The 23,268-nt window shown below is 40.6% G+C and overlaps 1 protein-coding gene across 1 annotated transcript in view; it reads right to left on the bottom strand.

The window, feature by feature from the left end:
• Positions 1-1,105: 1,105 nt before the first annotated feature.
• Positions 1,106-23,268, bottom strand: part of iglon5 (IgLON family member 5) — a gene marked incomplete at its 5' end in the record, with an annotated part of 163,740 nt that continues 141,577 nt past the window's right edge. Inside the window, 4 exons of the mRNA XM_053487385.1 lie at positions 1,106-5,961; positions 8,530-8,681; positions 15,545-15,665; positions 17,498-17,629. Of these exons, the coding sequence (XP_053343360.1) occupies positions 5,861-5,961; positions 8,530-8,681; positions 15,545-15,665; positions 17,498-17,629 (506 nt within the window). The remainder of the gene's footprint in view (positions 5,962-8,529; positions 8,682-15,544; positions 15,666-17,497; positions 17,630-23,268) is intronic.

The following is a 23,268-nucleotide window of genomic DNA, read 5'->3' as shown; positions in this document are numbered from 1 at the left end:
TTAAAATCGAAGAGTGCCTGAATAAATGCGTACTTTTCATCTTTAAACACAGTTTTGTTTATTTAATCTTTTTACAATCCATGTCGACAATTTGGTAATCAGACCAGGCAGGGTAAGTGAAATGCCAAATCTCTAAAAGCTCCTGCAAACACTTTCTGTTCTTGATGATCATCTTTCGATGAAATAATCCATGTGATTGGCTGCAACAAGCCACAGCCGCTGTTTTTTCACTCAATCAATCAGCCAGTTTTTTTTTCCTTTTTTTTTTTTTCAGTCATTGTTTGGCTTGGCTACAGTATGTTTGAGTTCTCTGTGTAATTCACTGAAATTATGCAGGATATGCATCCAGACCTTGGTCTGCCAGTATAGATTTTTATAAAGAACACTGTAATGCTTGTGTGACATCACTAAAGAACAGGGTCTGGCTTTGTGACTTTTTAGGTACAGTACATAAGCCTAAAAGGTAATTTTTTTTTAATAAAAATTATTAAGGAATTAAATCTATCTATCTATCTATCTATCTATCTATCTATCTATCTATCTATCTATCCATCCATCCATCCATCCATCCATCCATCCATCCATCCAATTTCTCTTTATTCCATTTGCCCATCACAATGCTCTTATCTCTGAAAAGTAATAAAATTATGCTATTTCTTAAAAGAAACACAGCAACAGTAAAACCCCTTGATGCTTACAATATGTTGTTGTGTCCAGTTCTAACTCACAGAGATTTCATCTTCACTTTAAGATACACAGTATCCGTGATCCATGGACTGACACATTCAATATATTGCCACTGTATTTTCAACTTAAATTAACAATTGTTATTCTATTATTAAATTTAAATACTTTTCATTGGACATATTTGAATATCACTGTACATTACAGATAAAGCAAAATGGACCTAGATAATAGTAAAACTATGACAAAGCATCTCATTCAAACATCTTAAAGTAAATCCATATGGGCCTAAGATTTCTTTCTTAATTTTTTATCTTAATAATATTTATCTATCTATCTATCTATCTATCTATCTATCTATCTATCTATCTATCTATCCATCCATCCATCCATCCATCCATCCATCCATCCATCCATCCATCCATCCAAAGTTAAATTTGCCTTATATTTACTCAAAATATCGTTCCCAGGTTTGGTTAAAAGCGTTCAGATAATTCCGCTTGGGAATTCAAGTAGTGTATTTCTGATCAGAAGGTTGTCAGTTCAAATCCCATTACTGCCAGCAAGGCACCATTAAGCCCTCAAGCGATACTCTTAACCCTCAGCTGTTCGGATCTATACTTTAATTGAATTCTATCTCACTTCTAAGCCTCAGAAATCAATCTGGCTTGCTCTGAGCAGAACTTTCTAACTTATTCTAACGTTTCCATTGCTGTCTTCCAACCCCAACATAACCTCCCTAAGGTTAAAGAACAAAACGGTTTGTGCCTTTAAAAAAAAAACTATGTAGGTGTAATATAATAAAATTCTATGTTTAAAAATTGTTTTAAACAAATTTTGTATGTACAGTACGGTATTTGGTAGTAAAATCAAATGAATGCTTTTGTATTAGTTAAGCTCTATGATTAAAGGGATAGTTTGGGTTTATTCGAGTCTGTGTTGAATCAAAATTGAGGCGCATTTAAGTACAATACTGTGGGTCTCGGTCATTATAAATTTTCTTCCTTTGCACACCAACTATGAAGTTTATCACGCAGAACGTAAGTACAATGTACAGTAAGTAATTGCGCCAAATACCACAACCCTCATTCTGCGCAAAAAATGCATTCCAAAGTTTAGCTGAGACTCATATGATGCTTCTGCAGTCTCACTGAGCTAAACTGACTTGGTATCTTTTAAAGATAAGGATGCAATTTATCTCTTTTCTTTCCATGAAACTAGCCATATACTGTAGGTAGTTCTTGGTAGCCATACTGCTTTTTCATGCAGAGCAGGATAATTTAAACAATCAAGACCTATGGTAACGTACTTACTGTATATGGACCTGAATTCTGATTTAAGACAAATTGAAGCTCTTTAAGATAAAAGATTTTAAGATTAACCAACAATGGTTGGTTTTTGCTTTTAATTTCTTTCCATGATCTGGTTTTATTAGAGACACTTTGAGTAGTAAAATTGTAAACAGAAGTGTAATAAACTGGGACATCAGAGCTATCAAAAAGTCATATAGCTACAAATTTTATAATAATAACATACAAAAAAGTGCATTGGCTTAATGGTAGGCTTCTTGCATGCTATGGAGAAGCCGAAAGGACGAACATACCAAAAACTATGAGTTGTATTGTTTCTCCAAAGTACTACAGGAAAGTTCAGATGGCTTCTGATTGGACAGGTGCAAGCTCAGGTGTAAGCCCTGATTGGACATGCATAAGCTAAAATGGAGCTTGATTGTACACTTGTATGCTTGTAGGCACCACCTGATGGGACATAAGTAATCTTAAGCGCTTCTTGATTGGATGTGTAATCTCAATTGCCTCCTGATTGGCACCTGTGGGAGTTCGAGTGCATCCTTACTAGATACATATAAGGTAAAGTTGATTTTTTGGACATATACTCTCCTGTCTGGACACACGTAAGCTCGAGTACTTCCTGATTGGAGATTTGTAAGAGCTCTGACTGGATAGGTTGTGAGAATCCATGTGGTGAAAGAAAAAAAAGATGGCGCGTTTGTACCGTAGATCAATTGGAGGCCTCTTACAAACGCGTGTGCTATCCATCATTCTCAGTAGACACTAGTAGGACATTAGCATCGGAGCACATTTTAAACGTGTGGACACAAGCAGCAGAGCGAAGCGGTAGGAAAAAATCAATACACGCTATCTGCCTTTATAAAAAATGGATCGGCGAGCTGATTTGTAGCTGCTGTCTTCCAGTTAATCGCATGCATACAAAGGGAGTTCAGTGTCTGGTCAGCGCCGGCCCATCGCACCCTTTCTCCCTCACATGCCTCTCTTCACCCCCCCCTCAAAGCAGACCTCCAGGTTACCCACAATCACTCATCTCTACAGGGGAGCTTATATCAAATCATACTTCAATCTTCCAGTTTTTAAAACCAATCCACCCCCTCCTTGCCTTACACACACACACACACACACACACACACACACAAACACACTTTTCATATTCTTTTCACTTTTCACACGTTTTTTTTTTTTAAAGGAAAATCCACCCATAACAAACATTGACATGCTTTTTTTTTCTTTCTTTTTTTCTTCTTTTTTTAACCCACATTGAGAAACATGACATACTTGCTATCTTTTTTGTTGTTTACTTATTGTTCAGGAGAAAACATGAGCACAGATAGGTTCACCATGGATCATTGGGCTTTACACGGGCAGCGCAGTCATGAACAAGATAGAAAAAGATCGGGACGAAGACAGATGGGTAGAGAGAGAGAGAGAGAGAGAGAGAAAGCACTGGGACTGGTTGGTTTTGTGCTTCGAATTGAACACAAAGGAAAAGAATTTGGATGGGATCTCAAAACATGCATGTGTGTTGCATTTGTGGCGATACAGTACAGATTTGCACACCATAGATAGATCCATACAGATAGATAGATCGATCGAGAGAGAGAAAGAGAGAGATGTTACAGGTATGGAGACGCATACAGGCCGGGTCAACCTTTAAACACTGCTCTCAGAGCTCCTTCCATCACACACATGACATTAATTTATCACACAACACTTTCAGGATTAGATTAGCATGGCACTCCGGTCAACACTTAACAGATTACGCCAATTAGATACTTCTTTACATTTATGTTTTAGTTTGGTTATTGCTGGTTTTGACAAAAAAATTAAATAAAATAGCTATGGGGACACAACATGCTATATACAGCAGTCACGTGACTCAGTGACGGGCTCCTAACCTTTGCTTTTGTCCATGAATGGGAGAAATTGCATACGGCGTACGCGTTTCGCGGAAACCAGCGCTCACTGTTAAGCCATGCGCCGCCGAGCACATGGTCGCAGCGTCTTCTCTACGTGTCTGTAAGTGGCGGTTAATTAGTCACCGCCGAGACACTGTCGTCCTTGAAGAGGGTCCCTGTCAGTGCCTGGATTGAGCTTGATTTATGAGCTCTGCTCCTCAGCAGATGGAGCGATGAGGAGAAGAGCGACGGCGCCCTCGCTTAGCGATCTGCTCGCTAATTACGTCTCTATTTCCCACTAATTTGGCTCCCTCTCGAAAAAACGGCTGGAGGAAGGAAGGAATCAAAGGAACGAACGAAGGAAGGGGGCGAGCACACAGGATTTCAGAAATGCCGAAAAGATTTTCGGCCGAGATGGCTAACGATGTTACAGCGAAAAACGTTGGGACGGCATAAAGGTTAGCATACATTCGATACAGTACAGAGCCTTTAAAAAGGAACGTTTTTAAATACGTACACGGTACAAATTATATTACATTTCATCAATCGCTCCCTTTGCGAGCTGCGCGTGGATGCGCAGCAAAACCCCACATTGCGTAATAACTCTTAGCTTGTTAGAGCAGTCTAGCATTGTGGCGCGCTAGCAGCGCAAGGGGGGGCTAATTCAAAGCGGGGTTTTGCTGCGCTCTAGCTCATCAACCTGTTTTTAAAAAGTTTCTCATGGCAAAATAGAGCACGACACTTTGAAAAAAAAAAGTATTATTATTATCATTATTATTATTATCATATTTTTTTTTGTTCAGAGCAAAGTACAAAATATTTTTCGCACACATGGCTCTGGGATTATGTTTTTTTTTCACATGTAATTATCGTAATATCGATTTCAAATACTTCATCAACATCATCCATATTATTATCATCATTTTCATCATCATCATCATCATCATCATCATCATTATTAACACCAAAAAAAAAAAAGCAATTAGCAGTTAAGCTTGCAGATTAAATGTACACAGTGCAGGGGCTATTGAGGGGGCTTGGGCTTCGATGGACAGCACAACAGGAACATTTCTAACCAGTACATGCTATCAACAAGCGACAAGGAAGAGTGACCGAAGGGGCAACGGGGGTCGGGGGCTTGTTTGGGAGACACCAGAAACATAACCTCCAAGCCAAAAAGCCTGAAACAGAGAGGCTGATGGGAAATTGACTAATGTATATGGAATCATGGGATGGCCTCTACTGCATATATATTTACACTGAGTGTATGTAGTAATGTGATGAAATCGTGGAAGGACTGGAAGGTTGAACTGGGGTCACCTGCTTTGCCCTGGGTCAAGACCTCCAGCGAATGCAAAAAGAGAAGGGCGGTGTGTGAAGGGGGGAGGAATCATTCTTCCCTCCCCCCATGATATTGTTGACCCTTAGCGTAGATGAGATTTGACATCATTCACAGAAAAGATTCTGCTGCTCAGATCCGAGAGAGCGAAGGCCACTGAGGCGTGGCCTGCTGGTGAACAGCCACAGCTTCATCATCATCATCTTCATCATCATCATCATCATCATCATACATATATCACATTCCTCATAAACACCATTAATGTCACAGCATCCACAAATATACAACCATTTTCCAGCACGTGCACACTCAGACAATGACGCGCTCCGCTCGGCACCTTTACATATTTAGCATTCGTTTTTTTTTTTTCTTTTTTTTTTTTTTTTTTACAATCATCACCACAACAGCTATGAACATCGAAAAGGTGACCTTCGCTGGAGAAGCGGGAGAGGCAGTGGCCAGTGGTTGCCTAAGATGGGTGGAAATGGGATGATGAGCAGGGAGACGGGAGGAAGGGTGATTATAAGATGCAAGAGATGGCTCCTGGGTTAATGCATAATTCTTTTTTTCTTTTTTATTCACAGTGATGGGTTCGTCGTTTAAAGACTCCTTTCCGAGGTGGCGACGCGTTAGACCTTCAGCAGGACGGAGATGGAGAGGCTGAGCCAGAAGATGAGTCCTGATAGGCAGGCGCTTAGCGACACGCTTCCGCCGTACACTGCCCCCGGCCCTGCGGAAGACAGGAAGAGACATGACAATTATATAAAATAAAGGTTACACCTGTCTAATGACTAATGACAGTAAACAATTATCTGTATTCGGTTGGGTGAATTCTCAGGAGCGAAGCTATTAATATTAATCGTGTGCAAAATAAAAGTACAACTAGCGGAACCTCAGAATACAAATTTAATCCGATTCCGGAGGTGAGTTCTTATGGCGAAAACACGGTTTCCCATAGGACTTGTGTAAATGCAAATTATCTGTCTCAGACACCCACTATTACCAATTTTTAACACTATAATCTTTTTTTTGGATATAAAAACAATCAAAGCTTTAAAAAAAAGACATTTAGACATTAAAAAAAAGAAAAGTAAAATATGAAATAAATAGTCATTAAACCTCAACTTATGATTCCTCTTGGCACTGACTGCTTTAAAAACCAAACTGAAAACCGTTCCCACTTCTTTATGCTACCATCCTTGATAACATTCTTGGAACCCATGGTGCTTTACTAAATCTTGTACAAAAGGGAAAAAATATGTAAGTTAACTTTGAGTTAAGCCATTTACTTAGCCATTAAATTTGCACAGCTCTCGGAACTATGTGCAACTTAGCCGGTGTTCGGCTCAGTTCGTTAGCTCGTGTGCCAATAATGCTTCATATGCGGATTCATATTCCGTGCACAATTTTTGTTCTTAAGGTAAAATCCATAAAGTCGGGCATTTATATGCTGAATTACCACTCTGTTAACTGAAAATTGTAAGCTTTTTTTCAATTTCCAATTCCACCCCATCACTAGGGGGCTCCTACATTAAGGCTACTACTACCACTCAGTTGGGAGTGCCAAAGACTATCACGTGTTTCCCCCGAACCACGTGACGCCAGCCGAGCGCATCTTTTCAAACTGCTTGCTCACGCACCGTTGGGGACGGCGTAACACGGACATAGGATAGGATGGTGCTATCTGCTTGCATGAGCTCACAGACGCCTCTGATTGGCTGTAGAGCCGTGATTAATGTGGTCACTAAGTATCTCTCATCCCACCCATCTGAGAGAGCTCGGCCAATCAGTTCTCTCTAGGCCTCCAGCTTCGAGAGGTTACAGCATCACCTGGTAATTGAACTTGCGAATAAATAAGTAAAACAAAATTTAAAAAATTATTGGTTAAGCAGCAAACTTCTGTGAAAAACAAACCCTTTAATTAAAGAAAGACAGCAAGCAAGCCAGGTGGCACAGTCCAGGTTCAATTCCTGCCTCTGCATGCATGTTCTCGTCGTGCTTGGTGGGTTTCTCGCCGGGTACTTTCTCGCCGGGTTTCCTCCGCAGTCCAAAGACATGCAGATTAGGCTAATTGGCATTCCCAAATTGCCTGTATTGTGTGGATGATTGTGTTAGTGTGTTTATGTGTGTGCCCTTCGATAGATCGACAGCCTGTCCAGGGTGTACCTCACTACGTGCCCACATGACCCTGTATAACTAGCCAAAAGAAAATTTACTTTATGCTACAGTAGTTCCCTGTTGTCATGCTAGCATTGTGTAACAACTCACTAGCAGCAAGCTGTCCTATCTACTTGTCTACTGTTTTTGAGTGACATATGTATCTCCATCATCAATGATGTATTTAGGTTTTTGGAAAGCTACTCAAATCAATAATAAAGAAAAAAATTTTGAAAGCTCATTTATTTTCTGAAACATAAATTTCATTACATTTTAAAATGTCAAATTCCACCTCCTCTCTAGTTAAGTAGTTGTTTTATATATCTACTTAGTATCTGTTTTTTTCAGCCATGAGATTTAAAAATTTTTATTTTAAGAGAGTAGTATCTCTTCTTTCCTTTAAATACGAAGGATGTAAAGATGTGAAGCTAAAAGGCAGAGCTGAGGGCGGAAGCGACGGCACGAATCAGCCAAAAGATGTATGAGAATGACAGCGAGTGACTCACCGAGGTGAAACTTGTGGAGATAATAGGAGCGAGAGAGAGAAAGAGAGAGAGTAAAAGAGCAAGAGAGAGCAAAAGAGAGAGAGAGACAGAGAGAGAGAGATGGAGGACTCACTTACGATGGTAATGTGCAGTAGTGTGGCAGGAGCGAAGGAGGGAGCGAGGGAAATCACTCACTGGGGGCGGTAATGCGAGGAGCAGAATGAGAGAGAGAAGGATGGAGGGAGAGAAATCACGGCTTTGTGGCGGAGCGGACAGAATGGCGCGAAAATGGGAGGACGATAAACGACAGAGAGCATAACGGCCCAATGAATGGAAGGATCGGGAGAAATAAACGGGTAAAAGGAATGAGAAGAAAAAGAGGGCTTAAAAGTACCTGGGGACAAAAGAGACACCATTTTATTATTATTTTTTATTTTTTTGGTGATGCACAAAACGACTAGAATTGATATTAAAGTGTGCATCTTTGTGTGAACACAATTCTTAGCGGAAAAAGGAAGAGGACTCAAAACACAATAGCATACGTGCATGTTGTTCTCCCTGAGGGTGTTTATACACTTGACACCGCACCTTTGTGGATTTATGAATTCAAGATTATGCGGTTTCAGAGAGCTTCACGATTGTCTGGGTGTACTCACTGAAGAGCAGCATGCTGGCGTTGGAGGCCCCTAGGCGGTTGGCGGCGAAGCAGGTGTAGTTGCCGAAGTGTTTCTCAGTGACGTTGGTGAAAAGCAGCAGGGAACGCGTCTTCTCGTTTTTAATCCTTAGCGTGTTGTCGGTATCCATCAGTCTAAAGGAAAAGATGCAAGCAAGAACATTTGATCACCAAGAACGGTTACAGTTAATAACCATGAAGATGGCTTTGATTTGCATTGAAAAAAAAAAACAGTTTTTCTGTGAAGTGGCTTGTGGTGGTTTGATTGCCACAAACAGTTCCCATTGAAAAGCTACACTCGATGCTGCGTGAAAACACAATGGGATCTTTTTGTGTTACCGGTTGTGAAGCATGTGTGTATTAAACACGCCAAATTTTGGCTATATATAACCTTGGTCAGGTGACGTTATCTGATGAAGTGCACCTGCTGGTTACAAATAGGACTGAATTAGAAACATCCTTAAATCTTTTTGTCTTCAGGACTGCATTGTGTTCGTGTGTGTGTGCAAGCGAGTTTAAAAGTGTTAACTCACCAGTGGAGGTTGTTAGGAGATCCGCACCTTCAAATGATGGATCTCTTTCAGAGCACGATCTCCACACTTTTTGTTTGCTTTGTTTGCGGGACATTCCTGGTTTAAACAGTGCAATCTGCCAGACACACACGAGACGAAATTTCCCCTTTCTCCCGCGTTCTCGCTGGGTCAGGAAGTTTTTTGTCCACTTCTCAAGCGTGCCTCTGTGCTTCTTGTGAACGGACAGGAGAGACCTACTCTCGCTTTCGCAGGTAGGAAGGAGTCACTGCGGGTAACTAATGCATGCGATCGAGCGATTGCATATCGTCTGGCCGCAGAAGCGGGATTTAACACACTGTATCACACTGTATAAATGCAGATCATTTACTGCTTTCTGTTTCACCCAAATGAGGATGGGTTCCCTGTTGAGTCTGGTTCCTCTCAAGGTTTCTTCCTATTACCATCTCAGGGAGTTTTTCCTTGCCACTGTCGCCCTCGGCTTGCTCACCAGGGACAAACTGACCATCTTGATTCATACAAATTCAGATTTCATACAAACTTAAATGATTCTTTTGACTGTGTAAAGCTGCATTGCGGCAATGGAAATTGCTAAAAGCGCTATACAAATAAAATTGAATTGAATTGAATTGATTTCCCCAAGAACTCAAAAAAATTTTGTAGAGGACAAGTTTCTGTCGGGTGGCCAGGGGAGGAGCCTCAGCAACGCACTCTCTCTCTCTCTCCATTTTTTGGCAACCATGACGAGTTAACTCTTTCATCCCATGTTTTTCGTACCATCAACTTTGATTCATTCAAATATCATTGATGCGAAGGCGCGGGGTTATATGATGATGCCCCAGATAGAAGAGACGCTTGGGGGCTATCTCTCTCCTGGGACATCATCCTCCCTGAAAAAGCACACACTCCCCACCAAGCCGCATAGACTGACATCTTCCCTGGTGGGGAAAAGCTTTCAGGCAGTGGATCAGGCTGGTGCTTCACTGCACACCATGGCGGTTTTTGCAGCCTTACCAGGCTGATCTGCTAAAAAACTTGAGCACTGGCAGGCCCTTCATTATAGGGCGTTCCTGGAACTACGCCGAGCCTGTCTCTTCGTGCAACAAAGCAGCGCAGAGGCACCTGTGGCTAAATCCCACTGGCATCAATAATAACGATCGTGCGTTCCTCCTTGATGCCCCCATCTCGCCTTCGGGCCTGTTTGGCGACACTGTTAACTCTGTCTCCACTAGGTTTAGGGAAGCGAAATTATATGAACAAGTCTTGGGGAAATTTCTTCTCCGCTGTGCTCAAGAGTCGGGACTGTCGGCCACCCAGTCCCGACCGGGTCTGACTCTCGCAATGCGTGAAGCACAGAAAGAGAGTGTTATGAGCCGGGCACCTCCCGTAAGACTGCGCTTCGCAATCCGCCTCAAAATAGTCTGACCTACGTGCTATCAGACTACACCTGCCGCCCACACCATCCTGCACATAAAATATGTTCCCCTACGAGACAGAGAGTCAGGCTACTATAGTCGGTATTTCTTGGTTCCCAAGAAAAACGGTAGGCTGCGTCCAATTTTGGATCTTCGCGGGGCGCGCTATCTAAAAAAGTACAGGTTTAAAATGTTGACTGTCAAATTGATTGTTTGTCAAATCCAACCAGAGCATTGGTTTGTGACATTTGACCTGAAGGAGGCATATTTTCATATAGAAATATTGCCACAACACAGGAATTTCCTGAGGTTTGCTTTTGGGGGCGAAACTTACCAGTATCGGGTCCTTCCATTTGGCCTAGCTCTGTCACCCACAACCACAATGTCAACCTAGCTCATCTTGATTTTTTAGGATTGAGACTCAACGCCATAAAAAGCGTTCTCTTTCCTGCTCAGTATATTTGGGTGCCATGTAGGATTCGATCGCAATGCAGGCACAGCTGTCATCACTTTCAGAGATTTTTAGGTCTCATGGCAGCTGCGTCCACAGTGATACCTTTGGGCCTTCTGCACATGAGATCGTTTTAGTTGTGGCTAAAAGCCAGGGGATTTTATTCAAAGGCCAATCCCCGGAGGCAAATAAGGATTACGCGCTAGGGGCTTCGTACCCTTTTTATGTGGTTCAGACCCCGTTTTTTGACTTTGGGTCCCACTCTATCTGCGTTTATTCATCGCGAGACGCTAACGACAGACGCTTTCCTCACGGGCTGGGGTGCGGTCTTAGATGGCCGTCCAGCCCAAGGGAGCTGGAAAGGCCATCTTCTCGCGTGGCACATCAATTGCCCTGAAATGATGGCTCTATTTTGGCCCTAAAACACTTCCTTTTTTTAGGAGCAGTTGAGAGGCTACTATGTCCTAGTGCGGGTGGACAATACTATGGTAGTCCCATACATAATCGCCAGGGCAGACTGTGCTCGCACTGCTTGAATAAGCTAGCGCACCAGTTTCTGCCTGGGGCACAGGACAAGTTCCTGTCCCTCAGGGCGATGTACATTCCAGCTAAAAGCCAGGGGATTTACCCAAGGGCAAATCCCTGGAGGCAAATAAGGGTTACGCGCCAGGGGCTTCGTACCCTATTTATGTGGTTCAGACCACTGTTTCTGACTTTGGGTCCCACTTTAGGTGCTTTTATTTTGTCGCAAGGCGCTAACGAAAGAGGCCATTTAAAATTTGGTGCATGGCAAAACATGTAGACCCAGTCCACTGCCGAATTGTTTCAGTGCTGGAGTTTCTGCAAGAAAATTTGTCCTCGGGCTTATGCCCTAGTGCCCACAAAGTGTGCGTTGCCACCATTTTGGCTTGTCATGTTCTGATTGATAAGGTTTTTGTGGGTAAGCACCCTTTAGTTGCCTGTTTATTCATGGAGCTAAATGGCTGAGGCTGCCTGCTAGAGCGACGGTCCTCTTTCGGGACTTAGCGATTATGCTTGAAGGTCTGATTGACACCCCTTTCAAACCACTAGAGATAGCGTCTGTCAGTGTCTGACCCTTAAGATGTTTTTTCTTATGGTTACTTCTTTGAAGAGAATTGGAGAGCTGCAGGCTTTGTCAGTCTCCCTATCCTGCCTAGACTTTGCCCCTGGGCTAGTCAAAGCTATTCTGCATCCTTACCTGAACTATCTTCTAAAAATTCTTGACCATGCACCCAGTTGTCCCCGAAGCCCTCCGCCTTTTACAGCTCCGGAGCAGGAAAGGACTCACTTACTGTGTCCAGTAGGCACTCTTCAGATTTACGTTCACCGCACTAGCCAGTGTCATAAGTCAAAGCAGCCTTTATATGCCAAATGCTGTCACAACGGGTGAGAGATGCTATTGCCCTAGCTTATGAGGCGCATGGTCACACTTCGCCTCTAGTAATCAGGGCTCATTCGACCAGGAGGATTGCCTAATCTATCGGCTGGAAAGAGTTGCCCCCTTGCAGCAAGTGTGTGATGCGGCAGGTTGGTCCTCTCCGCACACATTTGTCAGATTTTATAGTTTGGATGTTCATGCTACTCCAGGCTCACGGGTCCTCGAGTCAGTCTGAGACCTTCTTGGCTATTGTGCGCACACGCAACACAACCTTGGGGGTCCAGGCACTTGCAGTGCGGTGGCGTTAGTATTCTCGTTTCCATAGCGTTTTCACGCAGCATCGAGTGTAGCTTTTGAAAAGCAATGTCTTAGGTTACTTTGCTGTAACCCTGTTCCCTGAAAAAGCGGGAACGAGATGCTGCACTGCTTGCGTGACTGGACGTCCTTTCGGACAAAATTGACCTGAGGATGTTTCGGGTTCACTGCTATTTATAACCTGCAGGTGCACTTTATCAGATGACATCACCTGATCAAGGTTATATATAGCCAAAATTTGATGTGTTTGATACACAAAAAGATGTTCCCATAGCGTTTTCACACCGCATCTCGTTTCCGCTTTATCGGAGAACAGGGTTACAGCAAAGTAACCTGAGACGTTTTGCAGCCAATTGGTATCCGAGCAAAGTTGGCTCCATGTTATCTAAAACACATTATGTTATAGAGTCGCACTTTTGTCAATATAACAACATTAGGAGGGATCGATTTATGCTCGGACTGTCCTTGACCCAAATCAGGATAGGTAACCTTTTGAGTTTTCATAAAAAACTCTGAAATTTTTAAGCTTGTCCATTCTTAAAAGTGCTTTGCGAATAAAAATAAACTGACTTTAAGAGTTTTCAGGTACAAAACAACACACACAAACAAAAAGCTTTTCAATTTTGCAAAATGTCAACATTACCAAATTCTCAGTGCTGAATGTACTGTACATAATTTCACATGCATGTTATTTTCTGTGCATTCTGAATAATCACCAGGATCCATGGATGTCCTAGAAAATAGCATCCCAGGATGAAACTATTAATGTTTTTATTATGAAATTAGAATTAGGCACCAATTTATTAGAATTAAGCAGCTTTTGCACTAGGCATGATTTCAATGTACCATTCTCGGATACAACTCTTCCTTTCTCTCCTGAAACAATCTTTCAGATTTCTTCATTAAAAAATGTTTTATACAACGAATGCACCACTGACTTCACTTCATCATCAGAAGGGACGTAGAGATGCTTTCGGACGTCCAATGAAGCGAGATCGGAAACACTAAGGATTGCCCACACTGTCGACACTCAAAACTAAATCTTACCAGGGTGTCGACAGATGTGGGCAGATGTGTGCTTATGAGTCATGCAAGATCACGATGCCCTTGGATATCAGTCCTCTATGTTTAGTCCGAAGTTCAGGATTCAGGTCTTCAATAAGCGTCTTACTGTAACGAGCGCTGTTGATTGTTGAAACTTTTTCCTTATAATGTTCCAATACTGGCCTTGAGAATCCCAGAAAACTGTAAGCATCAATTTTCCAGCAGATGGTTGACTTTTGAATTTGTTCTTGGTTGGTGATTGAAGATGTTTCTCTGCTGTTTACTCTCATGCTCTTTTCTCTATAAGAAAAGGTCACCTTTCTTAGAGTATCAGTCCAGATTTTTTGTTTGCAGATATCCAAATACTTTCTCCATCGATACATTTCAGCATCAGGTCCACTCTCGGACCACAAAAAAACAAAAAAAAAATCACTGCATGCTGCTCTTCTTTCATGCCAATCACAAATGGGGGATTCATTATTTCTCACACCAAAGTTACAAATGAACAGGTGTAACATGTTCACTCCTACACAGCAGTGACTGGGGAAGATGGTAGCCTTGAACGGAAAGCGTTGATAAGACAGTGCGGCCGATAGAAGTTTTAATGTAATATTTACACATTTGAATATTTTTGAATTATATATTAAAAATAGAACTCATTAATATTTCTGAAAAAAATATCAATGTGCTTGCATGCCTTCCTACTTTATCAGCTATCAGAGAATGAGATCTGCACATGCGATAACGGAGGAGATAGATGGTGCCGGAGACATCATGTCCTAAAGAGCAGCTCACTAATGTGTTCAGGTACAATTGCCTTTTATATTTGATGTGAGCCGTGCCCGAGTTTCCTTAAAATCACCTTTTCACGTCTAACCAAGTAGGGTACGCCAATCCATTCCCAGGAACAGCAAACAAATGTGACAAAATTTGGGGTTAAGCATACCGGTGGCTGTGCCATGGGCTGTAGTGTAAAAGCACCCTTAATTATGGCATAAAATTGAAAATGATAATCAGTCAGAATCATGGAAGATGCTGAATTCCTATGTACTATGATTTATGCTCCTATGATTCTGCAAGGATTAACAAAGCTGAAAAATATCTTTATGAGTAAAACTCATTTAATGTTAAATATGCCTATATACATATATACTTTTATTAAAGCACCATCTAGTGCTCAAATAAAAAAAAAAATTTTTTTGGGGACCCAGACACATAATAAGAGTTTAAGCATTTCTTTGCAAATAGTGCCCCCTATTTAAACTCAAATGGGAAGTACATCAAACTGACAATTCTTTACCCTGATTCTGATAAGGCCTGATTCTGGAATATATAGTTCATGAAGTACTCTTAGGTACAAAACATAAAAAAAAAAAAAAATCCCAAAACAATCTAACTGGCGGACATCCAGTGTCTTGAATGAACAGCTTGTGGAGCAAAGGTTCCACATGACTGGCAGCATGTGTGAAAGAAATATTATGGTAAAACCATAATAATTCCTTCAGTTCTTCAATTTTGTAGGCAGCACTGCAGAGTTGCTTTAACACTCAAAAAAAACAATGAAAAACCGGCACACCTAAAAGTGATAAGGAAAGTAATGAAAAATGACTGGTGCTGGGGATCTGAAAGAGAAAGTGTTAGTCAGTGTCCCGTTCCCTCTATCATTTAAACTCCCACTTGTCCACACACACATCAATATTGTTTAGATATTAAATAATAGAGATACGGATAAGATAGATCAGGGATTTTAAAATACATTTCACAATTGTCAAGAGATCCCAGCTGGAATATGGCAGCAGGAGCTAAAACCTGTGTGTACTGCGTAAACAGTTTAAGACAGTTACCTCCGGTCGTCCCTGTACCACTCAAAAGATGCTGTCGGGACAGCCAGGGCCTCACATCGCAAGATGGCCGTCTTCCCCACTTGAGCTGGCATATTCTTTATGTCTGTGATTATGGGTGGATCTGAAGGAAGAGCGAGCATTTACTGGAATTGTCTTTCAACTTTCAGACAGATCTGATTATGCTAATAAATAAAAGAACGAGAAGTGTTGTGGTACAACTCTGTCGATATATTATTATTATTATTATTATTATTATTATTATTATTATTATTTTCATTTTCATTATTATTTCCTGTATATCTTTGTGCAATCCTATACTGTACATAGAACAGTTAGCTATAATTATTTTCCCAAAGACAATAATTAAATTCCTATTTATCAGGTGCTAATAAAGAGAAAGGGAGAGAAGATATTGCAGTGTATACAACAGTAGAAGCTGGGTCTTAGGAGGATAATATGTCAGAACAATTAGAAATACAGTCTACATTTACGGCATTTGACTGAGGTCCTTATGCAGAGCAACTTACATTTTATCTTATTTTAAATCTGAGCATTTAACCTGGTACCTTTTGATCAGTAATATACAGTACAATGCCATACACTCAAATACAGCAAAATACAATACAGTGAAGCACTTAAATTGTTCTAGAGCATTGCACATTTTAGCACAAATTGGCATGACCTTACATTGATACATATATGAAAATCGCGTCCCTTAGTCTGCTTTACTTCACATAATTACTCATTCATTTATTCACTCTGGACAGGGTGCCAATTCTTTGCATACACACACACACACTCACAAGCTCATTTACATTTTACAAACAACTTGGTAATGCTAATAAGCCGAATTTGGACTGTGGGAGGAAACCGGAGTACCCTGTGGAAACCCACCAAACACGGGGAGAACACGCAAACTCCATGCACACAGACCCGAGGTTAGAATCAAACCCGGTTCCTGGTGGTGCGAGGTGACAGTGATAGCCAGTTAGCCACCATGCTGCCTCACAATACTTACGACTTAGTTTCTGCTTTTAGCCTAGTTACAGTAATTGGATTTCCAGCAGAGGATAACATGAGGTATGTCGGAGTTTTGACTTGCCTGTTGGTCTGGCTAATGAATTGAGATCCCAAGAAAAAAAGATAATCAATAATAGACCAGCCTTGCCACTGGTAAGATAAAAGGCATGGAATATGGCAAGCCAGTTGAAAAGATTTATTTATTTCATTTTATTTTAAAACAGATTTTATTGCTTGCTCCAATGTTGTGTACTGTCCATTTAACCGGATCAGCCACCAGGTAAATTTAATTACACTGATTTTCAATGATAAACTAGAGAACTGATGGCAGTGAGATGCTTAATGCTGGCTACGAGAGAAAGGTATCAGTAAATATCCAGTGCATCACAGCCTGCTGTGTCTGGGGATTATCAGGCAAAGAGGTTAATCTTAATGATCCACCTTCCAAATTGCCCAGAACTCAATTTGACCGATCAAGCATGGAATGCACCAGACAAACAAGTCCGATCCATGCAGGCCAGACCCCATAACCTACAGCACCTAATGGGTCCACCACTAACTTCCTGGTGCCAGACACCGCAGCACAACCCCAGAGGTCTTATGGTGTCATGACTAACGGGCCAGAGCTGCCCTGCCAGCCCAAAGGGAAACTACACACTATGTAGCATGATGTTTTGTATTGTAATATTATGGTTGATTAGAGTACAGGATAAGGTCATGTTTTTTTGTGGGTTTTATCTGATTATGGATCAATATTTCATATTAAGTATAGACGGCTACACTGAGTGACATATTTAGGCTAAATATTCTTCTTCTTATTAATATTATTATTATTCATAAGTTCAAAAGCAAAATAGAATGTAACATGTAGCTCCAAATAGCCGATGTTTGTGTGTATATACTGTATGTGTGTGTGTGTTTCACCAGACTCACAATTCACTGTGACCTTGACCCGGCGTGTATCCGGTGGCGCCACACCGTTGTTCGTGATGCACATGAACTCTTCAGCTTGATGCCGTTTGATCTCTGTAATGTCCAGAAACTCTCCCTCGTACATGCGTCCAGCTGCAAGCCACACACACACACACACACACACACACACACACACACACACACACACACAAAAAAAAACCTCAGACAAAAGGGTCAAATGTCACATCTGAACTTCCCACTAGTAACAGCTGAGCATAATGTGTTCCTGTTGCTAATAATAAATTAGCGCACCCCCAACGAGATCGCTCTAATTAGCGGCTGCTGACTCTCAATCACTGTTAGCATGTTTGATCAAATGGGTTTATTTAAACTCAATGGGCCTAATTGATGGTTTATTTAGCTGCCGAGATCGAAATGTTTGGACTGTGGCCGGCGTGAAGCATTGCCAAAATGAATAATGTTCAGTAGACGTAGTGTCATTTAGCTCAGAAATGAGCTACAGCACTTCGTTAACAAGGCTGGATGATGAGTCGACGTTTATTCTGGAAAATCTGACAGAGTGGATGGATATGAAAAGGGCACAGCATGGAGGGGAACGGGAACACCCTAGCGGGGCTGTAGTGTGGCGTATTCCACTCTGCAGTATTGCCCCTTTAAAAAATTAGACACCTTTAAAATAATGGTGCCATCTTTCTTGAGTGCTTGTTTCCCTTCGCATGTTTCACAACCTAAAATTCTGAGCAGTGTGTGTCAAGTTCCAGACAAAAATCATTTTGAAACTAATGCGAATTTGACGAAGAGGGGAAGGATGATCTTTTGCTTCTCTGTTAAAGCAACAAATCCATCTTGTTGCTTAATAATCTTATCAAAAACGCCTCGGGGAGTCACGTTTTCCAAGAAATCTGAATCTCGATTAAAAATTTGTTGCACTGGATGTCAGGATTCTTAAACTTAAAATGTTCAATTCTGTATATCTGTGACCTTTGTGTGACCTGAGTAGTGTAAAACTGTAATTATTTGTAATTTGCCTGTAAAAATTAAAATGATTTGTAACAATCTTTTACCTTTTTCTTTTTTTTTGCTTCCCATCTTGCCTTACATGATTCATATTTCCTGCTTTTGTCACTTGGTGTCATTAGGTTTAAATATTATATAATTACTATTCAAAATAACGTATTATAATATAATTTTTGTTGTTGTTGTTATCTTGTGCTATCTCGGATTAGACATCCGATATTCTTAAATAAACTTAAAATAGAGAGGAAAATGGGCTGCAGCAATCATGTAATCCAGCTGTGAAAATCTCCATGTAGAGCCTGCCTTTTCAATATATTTTGGTCTCCTGTCGTGTCAGTAAAGTATTCTGAAAGTATACTATAAGTACCTGCTGCATTACATTCAAATCCTAGTTTCCTAAATGACTCAAGTTAAGATAATTTTGAACACTAGACAGTGTGTTTAATGTTCTATTCACTGGAAAAACCTTTCGTAGTGTCATGCATAGGAAGCTTAAATGACAAAGCTCTGGTTCCATAAATGGACAAATAAGCAGAACAAACAGAGCTGGTGGATTACAAAAGTATTCACCCGCTCATGGAGTTGATTTGAATGGGAAAGACCAAAAACTTTTATTTATTTAATTTTTTTTTTGGTACCAGTCTGCAAACATGTTTATTTCTGTTGTAAAGTTGAATATGTTAACATGGGTTTCTATATGGATTGACTTACTTTCAGTGTCAAGTCATTTGAGGAACTGCATTTCTGCATCGGTCTCATTTTTCAGGACCGAAGTTTGCACTATATAATCACAATTCCTTCTTACAAAGTCTTGCCAATTTGTGCAATTTCAAACTTGTGATTTCCCCATTTGTGTTTTCTCTTTTTTTTTTGTTTACTCTTTTGATCGCCCCATCAATTTGATGATTAGTGCCATTCCTGTGCCCGATCATTGCCTGATTAATGACTTGGAATGTGCATTTTGTTGTAATAAGCTATCCACACATATATAGCGTTTCTCCCAAGTCTCCCAAGTTGTTACATCCTGTTTACATGTACAAACAACTTGACCCATCATTTTGTTGCTGTTTCTTGAGGGAAATTGCATCAGATCGAAAGTTGGATCTCCATGGGCTCATCTAACGGACTTCACCTGAGCTAATAAAGTATTGGATTGCTTTTTTTTTTTTTTTTACAACGGCAACAGGAAATTAACCGAAAGGAAATTACGATGGGAAGTCAATAAGGGCCTGTTAAAACATGCTAATGAGAAGATTTGATAATGTGCTATATGATTAGCATGGTTAATGGGCATGAAAAAAAAAGTGATTTTTATACATAGCTCTTGCTGTGACATATAAGTTACATTGATGCATTTTACATGGTTCCATTGCCTTTAAAACACGTCTTCTCTGAATTCTTTCACTTTAAGTCTTCTATATTAACCTACTTACAATTTTGCATACCTGCTGCTAAAACTTATCATCTGCTACAGATTTAACTTTTATATTAACACCACTGTCAATGTAATCGAGTTCATCATCTCATAGTTTGCTAACAAAACAATCCGAGTCTCTGCTACAACTCAGAGCAACCGTCTCATACAGTATAACAGCATTGCATTCTGGGAGTTTGAGTTCTACACTTTTCATCCCCACTATTATAAATACTTTACTGGTTTTTTTATTAATATGGAGTTGGATGTTACTGGAAGATTTAAAAGTCCTTGTTCTTTTGTTTTTAAGAGCTAACAGCAGAACCTGACCTTTCTTCCACATGCTTGGAGAAGTGTGCATTTTTACCCTCCCATGTGATGTCAGAGCAGTAGTCAACGGTTGACTTCTCGCAGGAAGACTAAAATACAGCACAAACCTACTAACAAACTAGAACCAGGATGGCTTAGCAAAGTAGAAATGAACAGTTTGATGGCAAAATGTGATAAAAGAATTTTTTTTTTGTCACAAATTTGTTTTGGCAAATTATTGTCCACAGCTGTATATTGCTTTCTCTAAGAAACGATTTTTGTCATACAGTGGGGCAAAAAAGTAGTTAGTCAGCCATCAACTGTACAAGTTCTTCCACTTAAAAAGATGAGAGAGGCCTGTAATTTTCATAATAGGTATACCTCAACTATAACTGACAAAATAAGGGGGAAAAAATCCAGAAAATCACATTGTAGGATTTTTTATAAATTAATTGGTAAATTTTTGGTAAAATAAGTATTTGTTCACCAACAAACAAGCAAGATTTCTGGCTCTCACAGACCTGTAACTTCTTCTTTAAGAGGCTCCTCTGTCCCCCACACGTAACCTGTATTAATAGCATCTGTTTGAACTTGTTATCAGTACAGCATAAAAGACACCTGTCCACAACCTCAAACAGTTACACTCCAAACTCCACTATGGCCAAGACCAAAGAGCTGTCAAAGGACACCAGAAACAAAACTGTAGACCTGCACTAGGCTGGGGAGACTTAATCTACAATAGGTAAGCAGCTTGGTGTGAAGAAATCAACTGTGGGAGCGATTATTAAAAAATAGAAGACATACAAGACCACTGATAATCTCCCTCGATCTGGAGCTCCACGCAAGATCTCACCTTATTGGGTCAAAATGATCGAAAGAACTAAGAGCAAAAATCCCAGAACCACACGGCGGACGTACTGAATGACCTGCAGAGAGCTGGGACCAACGTAGCAAAGGCTACCATCAGTAACACACTGCGCCATCAGGGACTCAAATCCTGCAGTGCCAGACGTGTCCCCCTGCTTAAGCCAGTACATGTCCAGGCCCGTCTGAAGTTTGCTAGAGAGCATTTGGATGATCCAGAAGAGAATTGAGAGAATGTCATATGGTCAGATAAAACCAAAATAAAACTTAGTGTTTGGAGGGGAAAGAATGCTGAGTTGCTTCGAAAGAACACCATACCTACTGTGAAGCATGGGGGTGGAAACATCATGCTTTGAGGCTGTTGTTCTGCAAAGGGACCAGGACGACTGATCCGTGTAACGGAAAGAATGAATGTGGCCGTGTATCGTTAGATTTTGAGTGAAAACCTCCTTCCATCAGCAAAGGCATTGAAGATTAAACGTGGCTGGCTCTTTTAGCATGACAATGATCCCAAACACACCATCCGGGCAATGAAGGAGTGGCTTCGTAAGAAGCATTTCAAGGTCCTGGAGTGGCCTCGCCAGTCTCCAGATCTGAACCCCCCAAAAAATCTTGGGAGGGAGTTGAAAGTCCGTGTTGCCCAGCGACAGCCCCAAAACATCACTGTTCTAGAGGAGATCTGCATGGAGGCATGGGCCAAAATACCAGCAACAGTGTGTGAAAATCTTGTGAAGACTTAGAGAAAACGTTGGAAATCTGTCATTGCCAACAGAGGGTATATAACAAAGTATTCAGATGAAATTTTGTTATTGACCAAATACTTATTTTTCACCATAATTTGCAAATACATTTTTTTTTTTAATTTTACTCTCATAGTTAAGGTATACCTACAGTATGATGAAAATGAAAGGCATCTCTCATATTTTTAAGTGGGAGAATTAGTACAATAGGTGGTTGACTAAATACTTTTTTGCCCCACTGTATATTCTTTTTTTAAAAAAAAGTTTTTAACTATTTCTAGAACTTGTTCTGCTGCATTCGGGAGACATCGATATTTAGAAAACAATAATTAGGAATATCTATTAAAGAAAATTGTGTGTAGAAATAACACTAGAACAGTCAGTGACTCATTACAAAATCAAACCATAAGTCCGCTCTATTGTCTTTTATTAAAACCCAACCAACATTACTATTAATATTAAATTACATACAGGACTGCATGCTGTTTAATCCATTGGGACAAAACTTTGGCACATAAAATTCACACTTATATAACCAAAACAATTTTGATGTCAACTTCTTGGGTTTGTCCTTTTTTACCCCCTTTGTGACTTGTGGAAACGATGCACCAGATATTTTCTAACAGCCTGTAATTCTACTTTTCTAATTTTCCTTAAAACAGCCAAAATGAAGATATCGTATCTCATTTTCCTCTCAAACTGTTCAAATACTGCAGTATAAACATGTTTTGTTCGTGGTAAACTCTTCACTGAATCTTCCTTAAATACAGTCATGGCCAAAATTGTTGGCACCCCTGAAATTTTTCCAGAAAATCAAGTATTTCTGATACAAAAGTATTGCATTAACACATGTTTTGCTATACACATGTTCATTATCTTTGTGTGTATTGGAACAAAACATAAAAGGGAGGGAAAAAAAGCTAATTTGTCACACAAAACTCAAAACAAAATTATTGGCACCCTTAACTTAATATTTGGTTGCACACCCATTGGAAAAAAAAAACTGGAATCAGTGGCTTCCTATAACCATCAATAAGCTTCCTACACCTCTCACCCGGAATTTTGGACCACTCTTCCTTTGCAAACGGCTCCAGGTCTTATATTGGAAGGGCGCCTTTTCCCAGCAGCAATTTTAAGATTTCTCCACAGGTGTTCAATGGGATTTAGATCTGGACTCATTGCTGGCCACTTCAGAACTCTCCAGCGCTTTTTTGCCATCCGTTTCTGGGAGCTTTTTGAAGTATGTTTGGCGTCAATGTCCTGCCGGAAGACCCAATATCTCAGATGCAAACCCAGCTTTCTGACACTGGGCCCTACAGTGCGACCCAAAATCCTTTGATAATCCTCAGATTTTATGATGCCTTAAACACAGTCAAGGCACCCAGTGCCAGAGGCAGCAAAACAACCCCAAAACATCTTTGAACCTT

The sequence above is a fragment of the Clarias gariepinus genome, chromosome 26 (genome assembly GCF_024256425.1).
Source record: "Clarias gariepinus isolate MV-2021 ecotype Netherlands chromosome 26, CGAR_prim_01v2, whole genome shotgun sequence".
NCBI classification, from domain to species: domain Eukaryota; kingdom Metazoa; phylum Chordata; class Actinopteri; order Siluriformes; family Clariidae; genus Clarias; species Clarias gariepinus.
This window is presented reverse-complemented; position numbering and strand designations above follow the sequence as displayed.